The sequence below is a fragment of the Thunnus thynnus genome, chromosome 22, assembly GCF_963924715.1.
Source record: "Thunnus thynnus chromosome 22, fThuThy2.1, whole genome shotgun sequence".
In the NCBI taxonomy this organism is placed as follows: domain Eukaryota; kingdom Metazoa; phylum Chordata; class Actinopteri; order Scombriformes; family Scombridae; genus Thunnus; species Thunnus thynnus.
Genome location: NC_089538.1, coordinates 26,713,315 through 26,734,850, shown reverse-complemented (window position 1 = coordinate 26,734,850; position 21,536 = coordinate 26,713,315). Strand labels below are relative to the sequence as shown.

At 41.9% G+C, this 21,536-nt stretch overlaps 1 protein-coding gene across 1 annotated transcript in view; it reads left to right on the top strand.

The window, feature by feature from the left end:
• ctc1 (CTS telomere maintenance complex component 1) overlaps window positions 1-21,536 on the top strand; it is a 32,924-nt gene that overhangs the window by 4,618 nt on the left and 6,770 nt on the right. Inside the window, exons 8-23 of the mRNA XM_067580526.1 lie at window positions 64-186; window positions 2,472-2,701; window positions 3,667-3,811; window positions 5,450-5,652; window positions 5,727-5,890; window positions 5,965-6,079; window positions 7,601-8,048; window positions 8,152-8,241; window positions 9,601-9,738; window positions 10,969-11,015; window positions 11,717-11,805; window positions 13,325-13,460; window positions 13,791-13,859; window positions 13,969-14,128; window positions 20,544-20,599; window positions 20,935-21,091. Of these exons, the coding sequence (XP_067436627.1) occupies window positions 64-186; window positions 2,472-2,701; window positions 3,667-3,811; window positions 5,450-5,652; window positions 5,727-5,890; window positions 5,965-6,079; window positions 7,601-8,048; window positions 8,152-8,241; window positions 9,601-9,738; window positions 10,969-11,015; window positions 11,717-11,805; window positions 13,325-13,460; window positions 13,791-13,859; window positions 13,969-14,128; window positions 20,544-20,599; window positions 20,935-21,091 (2,370 nt within the window). The remainder of the gene's footprint in view (window positions 1-63; window positions 187-2,471; window positions 2,702-3,666; window positions 3,812-5,449; window positions 5,653-5,726; window positions 5,891-5,964; window positions 6,080-7,600; window positions 8,049-8,151; window positions 8,242-9,600; window positions 9,739-10,968; window positions 11,016-11,716; window positions 11,806-13,324; window positions 13,461-13,790; window positions 13,860-13,968; window positions 14,129-20,543; window positions 20,600-20,934; window positions 21,092-21,536) is intronic.

Sequence of the window (21,536 nt, the reverse complement as noted above, 5' to 3'; positions counted from 1 at the left end):
AGCGCTCTGATTGGCTGTCAGAATGTTACCTGTGTTGTAAGCCCCGCCCCTCTCCTCTGATAGGGCACTGTGACTGAGGTGGTGAGTGAGGGGGCGGGGCTGTACGTGATTGACAGGACGGTGGGTCTGTGCCTGGCCTATCAGCCGACGCTGAGCAGGAAGCTGAGAGCAGGAGACGCTGTGGAGGTGAGACGGTCTCTGCTTTTCATTCATTCATTTATTCACTCATTCATCCATTCAATCATTTATTCATTCATTCATTCATCCATCCATCCATTCATCCATCCATTCATTCATCCATTCAATCATTTATTCATTCATCCATTCATCCATTCATTCATTTATTCATCCATTCATTCATCCATTCATTCATTCATTCATTCATTCATTCATCCATCCATCCATCCATCCATCCATCCATTCATTCATTCATTCATTCATCCATCCATCCATCCATCCATTCATCCATTCATCCATTCATCCATTCATTCATCCATTCATCCATTCATTCATTTATTCATCCATTCATTCATTCATTTATTCATTTATTCATTCATCCATCCATCCATCCATTCATTCATTCATTCATTCATTCATTCATCCATTCATTCATCCATCCATCCATTCATTTATTCATCCATTCATTCATTTATTCATTCATTCATTCATCCATCCATCCATCCATTCATTTATTCATCCATTCATTCATTTATTCATCCAGTCATTCATTCATTCATTCATTCATCCATCCATCCATCCATCCATTCATTTATTCATCCATTCATTTATGTATCCATCCATCCATCCATTCATTCATTCATCCATCCATTCATTCATTCATTCATCCATCCAGTCATTCATTTATTCATTTATGTATCCATTCATCCATCCATCCATTCATTTATTCATCCATTCATTCATTTATTCATTCATTCATTCATCCATCCATCCATCCATTCATTTATTCATCCATTCATTCATTTATTCATCCAGTCATTCATTCATTCATTCATCCATCCATCCATCCATCCATTCATTTATTCATCCATTCATTTATGTATCCATCCATCCATTCATTCATTCATTCATCCATCCAGTCATTCATTCATTCATTTATTCATTTATGTATCCATCCATCCATCCATCCATTCATCCATTCATCCATTTATTCATTTATTTATTCATCCATCCATTCATTCATTCATTCTGGATGTTCTGGTCCTTTAATGCTCCTCAGAGGAGACGAGGAGCTGCAGGTGTATCTGCTGAAGGTTTTTACCGGCCTGATCGAATGTGTTTATTGATTGGTGATTGATCGGTCAGCTGATATAATATTAATATTAATAAATGTGAGAACTAACTGTGGAAACACCGACAGCAGCTGCTTATATTTATTCATAAAATAGAAATGACTGAATCATAAAAACCGAAAGCTTCTCTTTTCTTCTTCTTCTGTGTTTCAGCGTCTCGGCTCCTTCAGGTCAATATGACGTCACAGCTGCGTCTCCTGTAAATCGCAGCTGTTTTATTGCTGCTTTGTGTCGGTTCTGTTCTTTCAGTGATTAACAGATTTAAATAGTTTATTTGTGTCTTATTGTGTGACAGACAGACGCTGCTGAAGATCAATAATCACATGATGAAACATTAACGGTCAATATGTAGAAATGATTTAGTAACAGTGTAAAGTATTATTAATGGTACATGAACTTTAAGTTTAAACTTTAAGCTGTGACTTAATCATTTCTACATATAGATCACTGACTGCTGCATCTCTGACAGTCGAGGTGATGCTAACATCAGCTCAGAAATACCCACAATCCACTGCTGCACCTGATGTGTCTGTGAACTGGTTTTATAGTTTATCATGTTGGATTCTGATTCTGATCATTAATAAACACAGTCAGTTTAATATAAACCTGGATCGCCAACCAGCTGCTCAGAAATCATCTGTTTCTACATAATCTGATGAATCGCAGCTCGTTTACTCCATCACTGGACGACTGTCATTATCTGCTTCAATGATCCATTGATTGATCAGTGTATAAAATGCTGATCATTATTCCCTGAAGCCCAAGTGAACATATTCAATGGATTTGTCTTGTTGAGTTTACGATCATGGAAAACTGAAAATACATAAATATTCACATGTGAGAAGCTGCTGCCAGAGAAAATTTGACCTTTTTCATTAAAAAGTGATTTAAATGTTTACTGTACTAACATGTACACATATGTATGTAGTTAACAGGGTTTTATAATGTACATATCTGTTGGTTCCATTTAACAAACACCAGATATGAGCAGCAGTTTATTCTTAATATTCCTAATTTATCATAAGTTTAATTACAGTGATGAAGATCATCAGCGTGTCTGAGTAACCAATCATCATCCTCACTACAGACGCCTTTGTTCCCTCTAACTCTGTGTTCACCAGTGAAGTTGTTAATAAAGTTTTATTGATTGTCTCCCTGCAGCTCCATCATGTTCACTTCCTGTACCGGCCCTGTCCTGACTTTCCTCCCAGCATGCTTTGCACCTGTCTGCGCTCCACCCTGAGGGTCACCGCCTTCAGCAGGGTGGGGGGGTCTCCACCAGACTCCAGCTGCCCCGGAGACGGAGCGTTACCACGGTTACTGCTGGAGAAGAACATGGGCGTGTCCGAGTACCTGTGGAGCTGCCACCTGAGCTCCCAGCTCACACACAGGTGAGGACAGCGTGTGACACGCGTTACCTGAACTCAAGACACCTGAAGTCAGTGATTCTGCAGCCAGATCTCCTCAGGCTGGTCGTTCCGAAGCCGAGAGGCCTTGATGGCAAAAACTTCGGACCAGCTGGAAGGGCCCCATCTGAGGAAGGATGGGCCCTACCTGAGGAAGGACAGCAGACACCCACCTGAGGAAGCCCATGTGAGGATCTAAGGCTGCGCCCAGGCTCATATGGGATCATCATTTGTTTTATGTAGCTTGGAGCCAGACGTGCTTCAACAGTGATCAGTAAAATCTTAAAATCAATCCTAAACCGAACAGGGAGCCAATGGAGAGAAGAAAGGATTGGGATGATGTGATGTCACCTGTATAAACCAGTAAGAAGCCGTAAGGCGAGTAAATGGAAGGAAGGTCTACTGGTGGCGGCCTGATGTCAGCGTATATCATAAATTATCATCTAAAAATATGCCTACTATGTACGTCTGTACATTGGTATGAAACCTTTTAATACACACATCATCTCCATGTACGTTGCCGGGTTACCATCAGTCTTGGCAGCATTTATACAGTTTGTTTTCATGTGGACTCTGTGGTTCTGCTGTAATATGGGATGAGTTCAGATTCAGGCTATTTGATATATGTTTTATAACATATTTCACTTACCCACAACCCAGAAATGTTTTTAATGCAGCAAGTTAATTGTTAAATGTAAATGAGCCCAATACGGTGTGTTTCATGTGTGTGAAGTCTGCATACATAAATGTATAAATGTATATTGGTTATATTGGTTTTGTTTTTATATTTTGGAAAGACAATAGAAGCATGTAACATGTGGACAGTGACAGGAAGTCACACTGGCGATGGTGCACAAATTGTCATTTCTCACATAAATGTCACATGACTTCTGTAGGTAATCATGGCTCCATCTACTCACCATAGACTTACCTTCACTCCCGTCTGTCAGTCTCCTCCCCAGTGTCGTGAAGCAGCAGTGTGTGTGTGTGTTGTCATGGAAACTGATGGAGCGTGTGTGGAGGCGAGGACGGCAGGGACGACGGGACATCTATTCTGAGATGCTAGACGAGCCTCACAACTGTCCTCTGACACAGGTAAACACACACCTTTCAGTCTGTCTCTACAGTACAGCGTTGACTCTGCAGTGTCTCTACAGTGCAGTGATGACTCTGCAGTGTCTCTACAGTACAGCATTGACCCTGCAGTGTCTCTGTGTGTCTCTACAGTACAGTGTTGACTCTGCAGTGTCTCTACAGTGCAGTGATGACTCTGCAGTGTCTCTACAGTACAGCATTGACCCTGCAGTGTCTCTGTGTGTCTCTACAGTACAGTGTTGATCCTGCAGTGACTCTGTGTGTCTCTACAGTACAATGTTGACTCTGCAGTGTCACTACAGTGCAGTGATGACTCTGCAGTGTCTCTACAGTACAGCATTGACCCTGCAGTGTCTCTGTGTGTCTCTACAGTACAGTGTTGATCCTGCAGTGACTCTGTGTGTCTCTACAGTACAGTGTTGACTCTGCAGTGTCTCTACAGTGCAGTGATGACTCTGCAGTGTCTCTACAGTACAGCATTGACCCTGCAGTGTCTCTGTGTGTCTCTACAGTACAGTGTTGATCCTGCAGTGACTCTGTGTGTCTCTACAGTACAGTGTTGACCCTGCAGTGTCTCGGTGTGTCTCTACAGTACAGCATTGACCCTGCAGTGTCTCTGTGTGTCTCTACAGTACAGCATTGACCCTGCAGTGTCTCTGTGTGTCTCTACAGTACAGTGTTGACCCTGTAGTGTCTCCGTGTGTCTCTACAGTACAGTGTTGACCCTGCAGTGTCTCTGTGTGTCTCTACAGTACAGTGTTGACCCTGCAGTGTCTCTGTGTGTCTCCGCAGGTCAGTGTTGACTCTGCAGTGTCTCTGTGTGTCTCTGCAATACAGTGTTGACCCTGCAGTGTCTCTGTGTGTCTCCGCAGGTCAGTGTTGACTCTGCAGTGTCTCTGTGTGTCTCTGCAATACAGTGTTGACCCTGCAATGTCTCTGTGTGTCTCTACAGTACAGTGTTGACCCTGCAGTGTCTCTGTGTGTCTCTACAGTACAGTGTTGACTCTGCAGTGTCTCTACAGTACAGTGTTGACTCTGCAGTGTCTCTGTGTGTCTCTACAGTACAGTGTTGACCCTGCAGTGTCTCTGTGTGTCTCTGCAGTACAGTGTTGACTCTGCAGTGTCTCTGTGTGTCTCTGCAGTACAGTGTTGACCCTGCAGTGTCTCTGTGTGTCTCTACAGTACAGTGTTGATCCTGCAGTGTCTGTGTGTCTCTACAGTACAGTGTTGACTCTGCAGTGTCTCTACAGTACAGTGTTGACTCTGCAGTGTCTCTGTGTGTCTCTACAGTACAGTGTTGACCCTGCAGTGTCTCTGTGTGTCTCTGCAGTACAGTGTTGACTCTGCAGTGTCTCTGTGTGTCTCTGCAGTACAGTGTTGACCCTGCAGTGTCTCTGTGTGTCTCTACAGTACAGTGTTGATCCTGCAGTGTCTGTGTGTCTCTACAGTACAGTGTTGACTCTGCAGTGTCTCTACAGTACAGTGTTGACTCTGCAGTGTCTCTGTGTGTCTCTACAGTACAGTGTTGACCCTGCAGTGTCTCTGTGTGTCTCTGCAGTACAGTGTTGACTCTGCAGTGTCTCTGTGTGTCTCTGCAGTACAGTGTTGACCCTGCAGTGTCTCTGTGTGTCTCTACAGTACAGTGCTGACCCTGCAGTGCATCAGTACATCAGTGTATCAGAGCTCACCGAGTCCCTGCAGTCAGAATGTTGGTCTTCAGTGTCTCTGAGGTCTCTGCTGCCTCCTGGTGGATCCAGTCTGACCAGTTCTCAGATTAACTCAGTTCTGGCCTGGTCCTGCAGGACTCTGAACTCTGACCCCCAGCATGGAGAGGCACTCAGGTACACTTTGACCTCTGACCTCAGGATAGTGTCTACAACCCCCGAACTGCTCAATAAGACTGTGTTGTGTGCAGACGGCGCCCCCTGCTGCTGGTTGGCGTGTTGGAGCTTCCATCACAGACGTCTGAACACACATTACAGCTGAGAGACAGCACAGCAGCTGTGGCCTGTGTCGTCACGGAAACGAGCGAGGAAGAGGAGGGAGGTCAGAAGGCAGCCTTCAACACCGCCTGGATAGGTACAACACACACAGAGGTCAAAGGTCACTTCATAGCTCTTAGACTGCAGATTAAACAAGTGTGTGTGTTACAGGTTGTCTGGTGTGTGTGCAGCACTTCACCATGGTAACAGAGAGATTCCTCCAGTCAGATTTCCCCTCCTTCCAACACCTGGACCAGGACAAGTTCATCACACACAAACACTGCAGGTACACCTTTCTGTACTAGTGAGGACGCTGACTGAAGGTCCTGTGTGGAGTTTCCTTGTAAACAAAGAAAAGTTCTGTTAACATACAAAGTACATTTTCAATAAACTCTCAGAGCGACTTAATCTTCTCAGTAGACTCAGTAACAGCAGATTTTACAGCTAGTGTAGAAAACTCTGGTTCAGAGTGTTTGAACGTGTTTCCCGCCTAGTACAGTCACTGAAACTGTAGATCTGAGAATAAACTTTCTAAGATCGTGTTAATGGCTGCAGAATAGTTGGTAAACCCCAAAAGTCCCTGATTCAACTCTTCATGGAACGAAGAAGATGAAGATGAAGAAGGTCAGGAGTCTCCCGGCAGAGAGCTGCCGTCCTCGGTTTGAGCCTTTGAGCTCCGGGAGGCGCTGTAGAGCGACTCTGGACACTAAACATGTAGTTAAGAAGTCCTTCATCCCAAAGTGCCGTCAGTGTTCTGAACTCTGCGGACATGAACTGTTTTAATGTCTCTGTGTTTGTTTTACTGACTGTTTCTCTGTGTAGACGGTCTTCATGTTTCAGTGAGCCGAAGAATATTACACCCGGTGGACAATAGAGAGCTATTCTATTCTATTCTATTCTATTAAACTTATCATGTGCGTCCTTGAGGTCGAACAAAAGTGTTGAATCAAATTTCCTTCCTCATAAAACATTTACAAAACTATTTTTTAAAGTATTTTAAATTCCTCATTGGTTACCTCTGTGTTTACTAAGTTCCAGTCTTCTTCTTCTCTGCCTTTAGAGCCACCTGTAGATCAGTGGAATAGAGTCAAACAGGTTGGACTGTGTATCGTGAGCGTGCATGTGAGCGTGCATGTGAGCGTGCATGTGAAAACCAAACAATGACCCACTAATTTTAGCCTTAACCCTTAAACGGAGTACAGAAGGGTCTCCTGGTGTTCCTTCATGTTGAGGCTCACTGCTGGAACACAGAGAGACTGAGAGTTTGGAGGTAAAGTCAGGACTGAGGATGTTCTCCGAGCATCAGAAGGACACAACAGGAACGTCTGCATCTGGAAATAAATAACGCTTCGTATTATTAGTCTCATGTCTGTAGAAACATGTCCTTGATCATCCGACAGTCCCACATATCACAGCAGAGAGAAGTTATGGACCATATAAGATACACATACAATCATATAAACTAAACACTGAGAAATGTGAGAAGGCAACAACGATTAATCAATTAATCAGTTAGTCTGTCGACAGACAATTAATCAATGACTATTTTGATAAATGAAATAATAATTTTAGTAACTTTTTAAGTAAAAATGTTGCATATTTGCTGGTTTCAGCTTCTCAGATGTGATGATCTGAAGCTTTTCTGTGTTGTACGTCATAATTAACTGATAATAAACTATTTTTGACACTTTATACAGAAAGTGATTAATTGATTAATAGAGAAAGTGATCAGCAGATCAATCGATAGTGACGATAATTGTCTCCTGCAGCTGTGTCGTCACTACGATGGTTTCTGTGTGTTTGACAGAGTTTACCTGCAGTTTTCTCTGGACCGCGTCCACATCCTGAGTCCTTCTGTTGCCATGGTAACACACCTGAGACAGAGGGGGGCGGAGTCAGGAGGTGACGTCACAGGGAGGAAACAGAGAGAAGAAGAAGAAGAGATGGAGGGAGGTCAGACTGCAGGGAGGAAGAGGAGAAGAGAGGAAGAGGAGGAACCAGACTCCTCCCACTCTACTTCCTCTGTTACCATGACGACAGCCTCCCGGCCCTGCGTCTCCATGGTGATCAGGGTGCAGCAGAAGGAGGGCGTGGCCTGGAGGAACACGGGGACGGAGTTAAAGGAGGAGGAGGCGGGGCTGATGCCGTGTTTCTCTGTCAGAGCTGCTGTGATTGGTCCAGTGATCAGCTGGGGGCGGGACCCAAAGAACGGACCAATGACAGACAGAGAGACAGAGACGGAGAAGGACGACAAGGTGAGAAACACACTTGTTACATCCCATGATGCACCTGTGATCAGGGTGTAGTTACCTGTGTGTGTGTGTGTGTGTGTGTGTGTGTGCGTGTGTGTCGGTGCAGGTGATACTGGTGATGTCAGGTGCGTCAGCGCGGTGGTTTCCTCTCCTGCATCCTGGATGTTTCTACAGACTGGTCGCTGCCAACACACAGGTAACTGCACCACCTGTGATGATGTCACATGATGATGTCACATGATGACGTCATCAACACAACACAAACAGTAACAACGCCGTTGGTCACCAGAGGGCTGTTCCATCAACGCAGCTACAGGAAGAAGTCTGACTAGAACTAACATCAACTTCCACTTGAGGTTCAAATCGTTCCACTAACACAGTTTAGCTGCGTCTAGTCAGCGTTCAGTCTATCCAGACTGGAATAAACCTGCAGTGTGCACGGAGGACGTAAACAGCCCAGAACAGTCGATTGTAGAAAAGACGAAACTATGTCACTAAAAGAAGAGAAAACTAGAGCGAACAGAACAAACCTGCTGATGAAACTATATGAAGAAGATAAACTACAGTTAACAAGGTGAAGGAGACGACTCGGCACAAAACTGATGACAGATTAAATGCACACCTGTAGGCAGGTAGTGATGGTCTAAAGGTTAGAGGAGTGAACTGATCACCAGAAGGTTGATGGTTCAATCCCTGCAGGCTTGATGAGTCTGGGTGGGGAAGTGAAGAGCAGCGCTGGTTCCTGTTCATGGTTTTATCTTTATTTGTTAATAAATGAGCGTTCAGTAGTGTTGCCCTTCAGATCAGTGTGGTTATATTATCACTAGACTGGATAATATCAGATGTATAATTAAAATTACAGTGTCGCAACTAAAGAGAACCAACTTACCAACATTATCAAACTCTTTGACACATTTTCTCTTTCACAAAATGTCCGTTAACAAGCGTCAATGAAAGTCAAACATTAAGTTTCAGTTGGAGATAAAGAAACTGGAGAAGGATATAAATACAGTCTGTCCGGGTCAAACATCACTATAATATCATCACCTTTTCTTTATTTCTCATGCAGAATACCATCTAACTGACATGTGTATATTTATTACCCTACATGAATACAGAGTTACTGAACTTTATTGACTGTTTCAAACACATTGGGAGCATTTTAGAAGCAGCAGGTTCTGACTTTTGTCAGCGACGAGTTCCTTGTTTTCCCGGCAGCAGAACAGGTGAAGAGAGCGGTGAATGTTGTTACTATAAGCAGTTAATACTGTAAACATCTAAACACAGCAGAAGGATTCATGGTTTAGACTTTATTTAATTGTCTTTTTGTCTTCACAGCTTGAACAAAATGAGTGAATGAATAAATAAATAACTTCAAAATAACGCTGGCACACTTTTATTTCTTAAATCAGTCATTCTAAATAACCTGTGAGGTAGTGAGGTCTCAGGTGTAATACCAGCACCTGTCCAACAGGTGTCTTTCTCAGCAGTGATGTCACAGAGGTTCACGTGACAGACTGCTGACAGCTGATTGGTCCATGTGTCTGTCCATCAGGATCCCAGCGTTCTGATTGGCTGTGGTGTTTCTGGGCGTAGTGGGGTGGAGCTGCACACTGACTCCACCCTGCAGGTCAACTCTGATTGGAGGTTCCACACACTGACACGCCCACTGCTACTGCACACCTACAGACAGGTAACACACACACACACCTACAGACAGGTAACACACACACACACACACACACACACACCTACAGACAGGTAACACACACACACACACACACACACACCTACAGACAGGTAACATACACACACCTACAGACAGGTAACACACACACCTACAGACAGGTAACACACACACACACACACCTACAGACAGGTAACACACACACACACACACACACACACCTACAGACAGGTAACACACACACACACACCTACAGACAGGTAACACACACACACACACACACCTACAGACAGGTAACACACACACACACACACACCTACAGACAGGTAACACACACACACACTCACACCTACAGACAGGTAACACACACACACACACACACACACCTACAGACAGGTAACACACACACACACTCACACCTACAGACAGGTAACACACACACCTACAGACAGGTAACACACACACACCTACAGACAGGTAACACACACACACCTACAGACAGGTAACACACACACCTACAGACAGGTAACACACACACTTACAGACAGGTAACACACACACACCTACAGACAGGTAACACACACACTTACAGACAGGTAACACACACACTTACAGACAGGTAACACACACACACCTACAGACAGGTAACACACACACCTACAGACAGGTAACACACACACACCTACAGACAGGTAACACACACACCTACAGACAGGTAACACACACACACCTACAGACAGGTAACACACACACCTACAGACAGGTAACACACACACACCTACAGACAGGTAACACACACACACCTACAGACAGGTAACACACACACCTACAGACAGGTAACACACACACTTACAGACAGGTAACACACACACACCTACAGACAGGTAACACACACACCTACAGACAGGTAACACACACACACCTACAGACAGGTAACACACACACACCTACAGACAGGTAACACACACACCTACAGACAGGTAACACACACACACCTACAGACAGGTAACACACACACACCTACAGACAGGTAACACACACACACCTACAGACAGATAACACACACACACACACACCTACAGACAGATAACACACACACACACACACCTACAGACAGATAACACACACACACACACACCTACAGACAGATAACACACACACACACACACCTACAGACAGGTAACACACACACACACCTACAGACAGGTAACTCTCTCTCTCTCTCTGTGTCCTCAGCCTCTCTCGCCCACAGTCCAGTCTGTCTCTGAGGTTCTGGACTGCAGGTAAACTCTCTGTGTTTATAACACGTATGACACACGTCTGCTCCACACGTGTTGGACCTGTTCATACAGTCTTAACTGATAAATTACATCCAATAATAAGCAGATAAACGTTCAGTTTGTCTGTTTGTTTTTGGTGAGTTCGTTAAAAGATGTTTAATTAAATTCTGTCAGTCAGCTGAGAGACTCATTTATTGTCAGATCAACACTTTGTACACTAAAGGAGCTAAACTAACATAACTGCAATAACACATGTTAAATCACACAAAGTATGGGAATAAAATGCTGAACATACCACATAATAATAATGATAATAATAATAATAATAATAAACTCTAATTAATAACATATAATGTGTAGCAGTTGTTTTACAGATCTATAAACTGTTGTAGATCCAGAGAACATGTTTCTGACTGATTTATTGCTAATTAATTTAATCCTATTTAATGTCAGTTATTTCTATTTTCTTTCTCTGATCTTCTATATATATCTGTTATTGATTCTGATCAGTTAAAACAACATCTGCTTTAATAAACAACACATTTAACATGTCGACACTTTCATGTTTTACACACAAAATGTTTCTGATCACGTCAGTCTGACATCATCAATAACTGTCTGTGTGTGTGTATGTCTGTATGTGTGTGTGTGTGTGTGTGTGTGTGTGTGTGTGTGTGTGTGTGTGTGTGTGTGTGTGTGTGTAGCTCAGCAGACTTAGTGTGTTTTCAGGGTTTGGTGTCTGAGAGGATCAGTCTGACTGACAGGACGAGCAACTCTGGACACACACACACAGGTTAGACACACACACACACACACACACAGGTGACACACACACACAGGTGACACACACACACACACACACACACACACATACACACACACACACAGATGACACACACACACACACACACACACACAGATGACACACACACACACAGATGACACACACACACAGATGACACACACACACACAGATGACACACACACACACACACACAGATGACACACACACACACACACACACACACACACACACACAGATGACACACACACACACACACACACACACACACACACACAGATGACACACACACACACAGATGACACACACACACACACACACACACACAGATGACACACACACACACAGATGACACACACACACAGATGACACACACACACACACACACACACACACACAGATGACACACACACACACAGATGACACACACACACACAGATGACACACACACACACAGATGACACACACACACACACACAGATGACACACACACACAGGTGACACACACACAGGTGAGACCAGCTCTGTTGCAGGTATTTTGGACCCAGAGGAACTAAACTTGGATCTTTAAGTCTCTGTTTGTGTTTCCTGTCCTGGGGAAGCAGGTGGATCCTGCAGATCGTTCTGTTGTTGTTTGTATTTCCTGCTGATGAGTTGGATGTGATCCACAGTAAATCATCAGCTGAGTGTTTCATGGTTTCTTCTTTAGAACGTAACAGCATGAAACAATCAGAAAATAAGTTTTATTTCTCTCTTTCACTGCTTTGTTTTCTCTACCACCGCTCCCTCCCTCGTCTCTATTTCTCTCTCTTTTTTTAAAACGAGTCAGGAAGCCGACAGCAGAGTCTAACTTTACTGTAATGTCCCCTCCTCGTCCTGAACTGGTCCTAAATCGATACGAGTTCTTCCTTGTTTTATGAATGAATCGGTGCACATATTGAAGCAGCTGCGCTGTGTGTGTTTGACCAATCAGCAACGATTATCCCTGCAAACCCCGCCCCCAAACTTCCTGTACTTTTGGACAGTAAACCCCCCCAGCAGGGAGTTTCTGGGGGAAAAAACCGTCTCCCTTAAACTTAATTTAGCCCCTGGTTCCTCCAGTATAAACGCAGGTAGAGGAGCTGACCCACGATAAATACGAGTCATTTATTGTAACAAAGAACATAAACTGCAACGTAAGTTTGTGTGTGAGGTGTGTTAGTCAGTGACGTCAGTGGTTGTGTTTGGATAGTGCACGGTGACGAGTTGTAGAGTTAAATAAATCAAAGGTTTAGCAAAGCAAGAAGGCGCCGGCCTCACTAGAGGCTGGAACTGTCCTGTAGAGCTCCGCACGCACAGCTGGTCGTAAACAAACAAACAAACAGCAGAAGGTTCTAAGTACCTGCAGAAAGTTCCTGTAGTTGAACAAACTAGAACATGTGGCAGTAAACAGCCACTAAAATGTGTGTGTGTGTGTGTGTGTGTGTGTGTGTGTGTGTGTGTGTGTGTGTGTGTGTGTGTGTGTGCGCAGGTGTGCGTCTCACAGTGTGTGACCAAAGTGGGAGGAGTCTCCAGGTGTACCTGGACTTGAGCTACACCCCCTACCCACCTGGCCTGTTGCCTGGCAACACACTCCTGCTGTCTGCTTTCCAGAGGAGACTGTCCAGGTAACACACACACACACATATAAATACACACACACACACACACACATATAAATGCACACACACACACACACACACACACATATAAATACACACACACACACACACACATATAAATACACACACACACACACACACACACACACACGTATAAATGCGCACACACACACACACACACACACACACACACCTGTACTTCTATGTTAGTCAGGAACCTCACTGACATGATGCATTGTGTGTTTGTGTGTGTTTGTTTGTGTGTTTGTGTGTGTGTGTGTGCTTGTGTGTGTGTGTGTGTGTGTGTGTGTGTGTGTGTGTGTGTGTGTGTTTCAGGTCAGGAAGTGTGTACTGCAGGTTTTTACCTGTCAGCTCAGTAACTGTCATCACACTGGGAGATACGAGGTAACCTGACTGATTGATCAGAAGTAAAACTCAGATCCATGATTATTGATCAGTCAACTGTGAGCTGTGTATTCACTGTTGTGTATTTGTGTGTGTGTGTTTCTGTCAGCTATGCCCGGCCTCCTCCTGCTCCCATGATGCATCTGGGTCTGTGGGCTCTGAGCAGGGAGCACAGGTGCACTGTGGGTCAGGTCAAAGGTCACCTGGTCTGTTTCCTGTTCCTGCAGCTGCAGTGGAGCTGCTCACTGTGTGGCAGTGTCTACACACAGGTACACACACTATATACACACAGGTACACACACTATATACACACACAGGTACACACACTATATACACACAGGTACACACACTATATACACACACAGGTATACACACTATAAACACACACAGGTACATACAATATATACACACAGGTATACACACTATATACACACAGGTACACACACTATATACACACAGGTACACACACTATATACACACACAGGTATACACACTACATACACACACAGGTATACACACTATAAACACACACAGGTATACACACTATATACACACAGGTACACACACTATATACACACAGGTACACACAGGTACACACACTATATACACACAGGTACACACACTATATACACACACAGGTACACACACTATATACACACACAGGTATACACACTATGTACACACACAGGTACACACACTATATACACACAGGTACACACAGGTACACACACTATATACACACAGGTACACACAGGTACACACACTATATACACACAGGTACACACACTATATACACACACAGGTACACACACTATATACACACACAGGTATACACACTATGTACACACACAGGTACACACACTATATACACACAGGTACACACACTATGTACACACACAGGTACACACACTATATACACACACAGGTACACACACTATATACACACAGGTACACACACTATATACACACAGGTACACACACTATATACACACACAGGTATACACACTATATACACACAAGTACACACACTATAAACACACACAGGTATACACACTATATACACACACAGGTATATACACTATATACACACAGGTATACACACTATATACACACAAGTACACACACTATAAACACACACAGGTATACACACTATATACACACACAGGTATATACACTATATACACACAGGTATACACACTATATACACACACAGGTACACACACTATATACACACAAGTACACACACTATAAACACACACAGGTATACACACTATATACACACACAGGTATACACACTATATACACACACAGGTATACACACTATATACACACAGGTATACACACTATATACACACACAGGTATTCACACTATAAACACACACAGGTATACACACTATATACACACACAAGTATACACACTATATACACACACAGGTACACACACTATATACACACAAGTACACACACTATAAACACACACAGGTATACACACTATATACACACACAGGTATACACACTATATACACACACAGGTATACACACTATATACACACAGGTATACACACTATATACACACACAGGTATTCACACTATATACACACACAGGTATTCACACTATATACACACACAGGTATACACACTATATACACACACAGGTATACACACTATATACACACACAGGTATACACACTATATACACACACAGGTATACACACTATATACACACAAGTACACACACTATAAACACACACAGGTACACACACTATATACACACAGGTATACACACTATATACACACACAGGTACACACACTATATACACACACAGGTATACACACTATATACACACAGGTATATACACTATATACACACACAGGTATACACACTATATACACACAGGTATATACACTATATACACACACAGGTATACACACTATATACACACAGGTATACACACTATATACACACACAGGTACACACACTATATACACACAAGTATACACACTATATACACACACAGGTACACACACTATATACACACAAGTATACACACTATATACACACACAGGTATACACACTATAAACACACACAGGTATACACACTATATACACACACAGGTATACACACTATAAACACACACAGGTATACACACTATAAACACACACAGGTATACACACTATAAACACACACAGGTATACACACTATAAACACACACAGGTACACACACTATAAACACACACAGGTATACACACTATAAACACACACAGGTACACACACTACATACACACACAGGTACACACACTATATACACACACAGGTACACACACTATATACACACACAGGTATACACACTATATACACACAGGTACACACACTATAAACACACACAGGTACACACACTATATACACACAGGTACACACACTATAAACACACACAGGTACACACACTATATACACACACAGGTACACACACTATATACACACACAGGTATACACACTATATACACACACAGGTACACACACTATATACACACAGGTACACACACTATGTACACACACAGGTACACACACTATATACACACACAGGTACACACACTATATACACACAGGTACACACACTATATACACACAGGTATACACACTACATATACACACAGGTATACACACTATATACACACAGGTACACACACTATAAACACACACAGGTACACACACTATATACACACAGGTACACACACTATGTACACACACAGGTACACACACTATATACACACAGGTACACACACTATATACACACAGGTACACACACTATATACACACAGGTACACACACTATAAACACACACAGGTACACACACTATATACACACACAGGTACACACACTATATACACACAGGTACACACACTATAAACACACACAGGTACACACACTATATACACACAAGTACACACACTATAAACACACACAGGTATACACACTATAAACACACACAGGTACACACACTATATACACACAGGTATATACACTATATACACACACAGGTATACACACTATATACACACACAGGTACACACACTATATACACACAAGTACACACACTATAAACACACACAGGTATACACACTATATACACACACAGGTACACACACTATATACACACAGGTACACACACTATATACACACAGGTACACACACTATATACACACAGGTACACACACTATAAACACACACAGGTACACACACTATATACACACAGGTACACACACTATAAACACACACAGGTACACACACTATATACACACAAGTACACACACTATAAACACACACAGGTACACACACTATATACACACAGGTATATACACTATATACACACACAGGTATATACACTATATACACACAGGTATACACACTATATACACACACAGGTATACACACTATAAACACACACAGGTATACACACTATAAACACACACAGGTATACACACTATATACACACACAGGTATACACACTATATACACACACAGGAATACACACTATAAACACACACAGGTATACACACTATATACACACACAGGTATACACACTATAAACACACACAGGTATACACACTATATACACACACAAGTACACACACTATATACACACACAGGTATACACACTATATACACACAGGTATACACACTATATACAAACAGGTATACACACTATATACACACACAGGTATACACACTATATACACACAGGTATACACACTATAAACACACACAGGTACACACACTATAAACACACACAGGTATACACACTATAAACACACACAGGTATACACACTATAAACACACACAGGTACACACACTATATACACACACAGGTACACACACTATATACACACACAGGTACACACACTATATACACACACAGGTATACACACTATATACACACAGGTACACACACTATAAACACACACAGGTACACACACTATAAACACACACAGGTACACACACTATATACACACACAGGTACACACACTATATACACACACAGGTATACACACTATATACACACACAGGTACACACACTATATACACACAGGTACACACACTATGTACACACACAGGTACACACACTATATACACACAGGTACACACACTATATACACACAGGTATACACACTATATATACACACAGGTATACACACTATATACACACAGGTACACACACTATAAACACACACAGGTACACACACTATATACACACACAGGTACACACACTATATACACACACAGGTATACACACTATGTACACACACAGGTACACACACTATATACACACAGGTACACACACTATGTACACACACAGGTACACACACTATATACACACACAGGTACACACACTATATACACACAGGTACACACACTATATACACACAGGTACACACACTATATACACACAGGTACACACACTATAAACACACACAGGTACACACACTATATACACACACAGGTACACACACTATATACACACAGGTACACACATTATATACACACAGGTACACACACTATAAACACACACAGGTACACACACTATATACACACACAGGTACACACACTATATACACACACAGGTATACACACTATATACACACACAGGTACACACACTATATACACACAGGTACACACACTATGTACACACACAGGTACACACACTATATACACACAGGTATACACACTATATATACACACAGGTATACACACTATATACACACAGGTACACACACTATAAACACACACAGGTACACACACTATATACACACAGGTACACACACTATAAACACACACAGGTACACACACTATATACACACACAGGTACACACACAGGTACACACACTATATACACACACAGGTATACACACTATGTACACACACAGGTACACACACTATATACACACAGGTACACACACTATGTACACACACAGGTACACACACTATATACACACACAGGTACACACACTATATACACACAGGTACACACACTATATACACACAGGTACACACACTATATACACACAGGTACACACACTATAAACACACACAGGTACACACACTATATACACACACAGGTACACACACTATATACACACAGGTACACACACTATAAACACACACAGGTACACACACTATATACACACAAGTACACACACTATAAACACACACAGGTATACACACTATAAACACACACAGGTACACACACTATATACACACAGGTATATACACTATATACACACACAGGTATACACACTATATACACACACAGGTACACACACTATATACACACAAGTACACACACTATAAACACACACAGGTATACACACTATATACACACACAGGTACACACACTATATACACACAGGTACACACACTATATACACACAGGTACACACACTATATACACACAGGTACACACACTATATACACACAGGTACACACACTATAAACACACACAGGTACACACACTATATACACACACAGGTACACACACTATATACACACAGGTACACACACTATAAACACACACAGGTACACACACTATATACACACAAGTACACACACTATAAACACACACAGGTACACACACTATATACACACAGGTATATACACTATATACACACACAGGTATATACATTATATACACACAGGTATACACACTATATACACACACAGGTATATACACTATATACACACAGGTATACACACTATATACACACACAGGTATACACACTATAAACACACACAGGTATACACACTATAAACACACACAGGTATACACACTATATACACACACAGGTATACACACTATAAACACACACAGGTATACACACTATATACACACACAGGTATACACACTATATACACACACAGGTATACACACTATAAACACACACAGGTATACACACTATATACACACACAGGTATACACACTATATACACACACAGGTATACACACTATAAACACACACAGGTATACACACTATAAACACACACAGGTATACACACTATATACACACACAGGTACACACACTATATACACACACAGGTATACACACTATATACACACAGGTATACACACTATATACACACAGGTATACACACTATATACAAACAGGTATACACACTATATACACACACAGGTACACACACTATATACACACAGGTATACACACTTTATACACACACAGGTATACACACTATAAACACACACAGGTATACACACTATATACACACACAGGTACACACACTATAAACACACACAGGTATACACACTATAAACACACACAGGTATACACACTATATACACACACAGGTATACACACTATAAACACACACAGGTATACACACTATATACACACACAGGTACACACACTATATACACACAGGTATACACACTATATACAAACAGGTATACACACTATATACACACACAGGTACACACACTATATACTAACTTATAATTTCTTAATAATAATTCAAATAATACATTCAATAATAATAATAATAATGATAATATTAATAATAATAATAATGATAATGATAATATTAATAATAACATTAATAATAATGATAATGATAATATTATTAATAATAATAGTATTAATAATAATGATAATATAATAATTGAGGTGTCTTCAGTCTTGTTGCAGCTCTCAGTGTCGGTCGAACTCTGCAGTGTTTCAGTCTAAAGCAAAGTAAGACTCTTCTGTTTATTCTTTAAACTGCTCTCTGTATGTATGTGTTTCTGTGTATCAATTCAACTGGTGATTGATCTCTGTGTATTGATCAGGCTGGTGATTGATCTCTGTGTATTGATCAGGCTGGTGATTGATCTCTGTGTATTGATCAGGCTGGTGATTGATCTCTGTGTATTGATCATGCTGGTGATTGATGTCTGTGTATTGATCAGGCTGGTGATTGATCTCTGTGTATTGATCATGCTGGTGATTGATGTCTGTGTACTGATCAGGCTGGTGATTGATCTCTGTGTATTGATCAGGCTGGTGATTGATCTCTGTGTATTGATCAGGCTGGTGATTGATGACGGGACAGGTGAGGCTCACGTCTGGTTCTCAGGAGCTCTGGTTCGTCCTCTGCTGGGATTGGCTGATTCTCAGTGGGAGGGGCTTCAGAGGGCGCTGAAGGTCAGAGGTCACATCAGAGTGTATCCCCGGGGGCGGAGCCTGGTGAGTCACACCTGTAGAGATCATTAACCCTGTGTGTGTGTGTGTGTGTGTGTGTGTGTGTGTGTGTGTGTGTCTCTGTTGTGTAGTGGAAGCTTCTCTTCATTAATCAGAACGGGCGTCTTTCAAACCGAGCATATTTATCATCCTCCAACATGCTGCAGCTTACAAAACAGGGAAAACAAAGAAGTTCGCACCAGACATCTTGAGCGTACATGTTTTCTTTTTTCATAAACTAGCGACAACAACGGGCCAGATAATTTCCTTCAAAATAAAACCATTTCCCTTTAACTGGAAACAAGACATTCATAGTGTATTCTCCATAAAAACATGGAATAATTACCTTATACAGGTTTATCATGACAGGTACATTTTACCGTAAACGTTATAACTAAATAAACTGTAAATACTGTAAATAGTGTGTTTGACATGTTTTAACATACAGCTG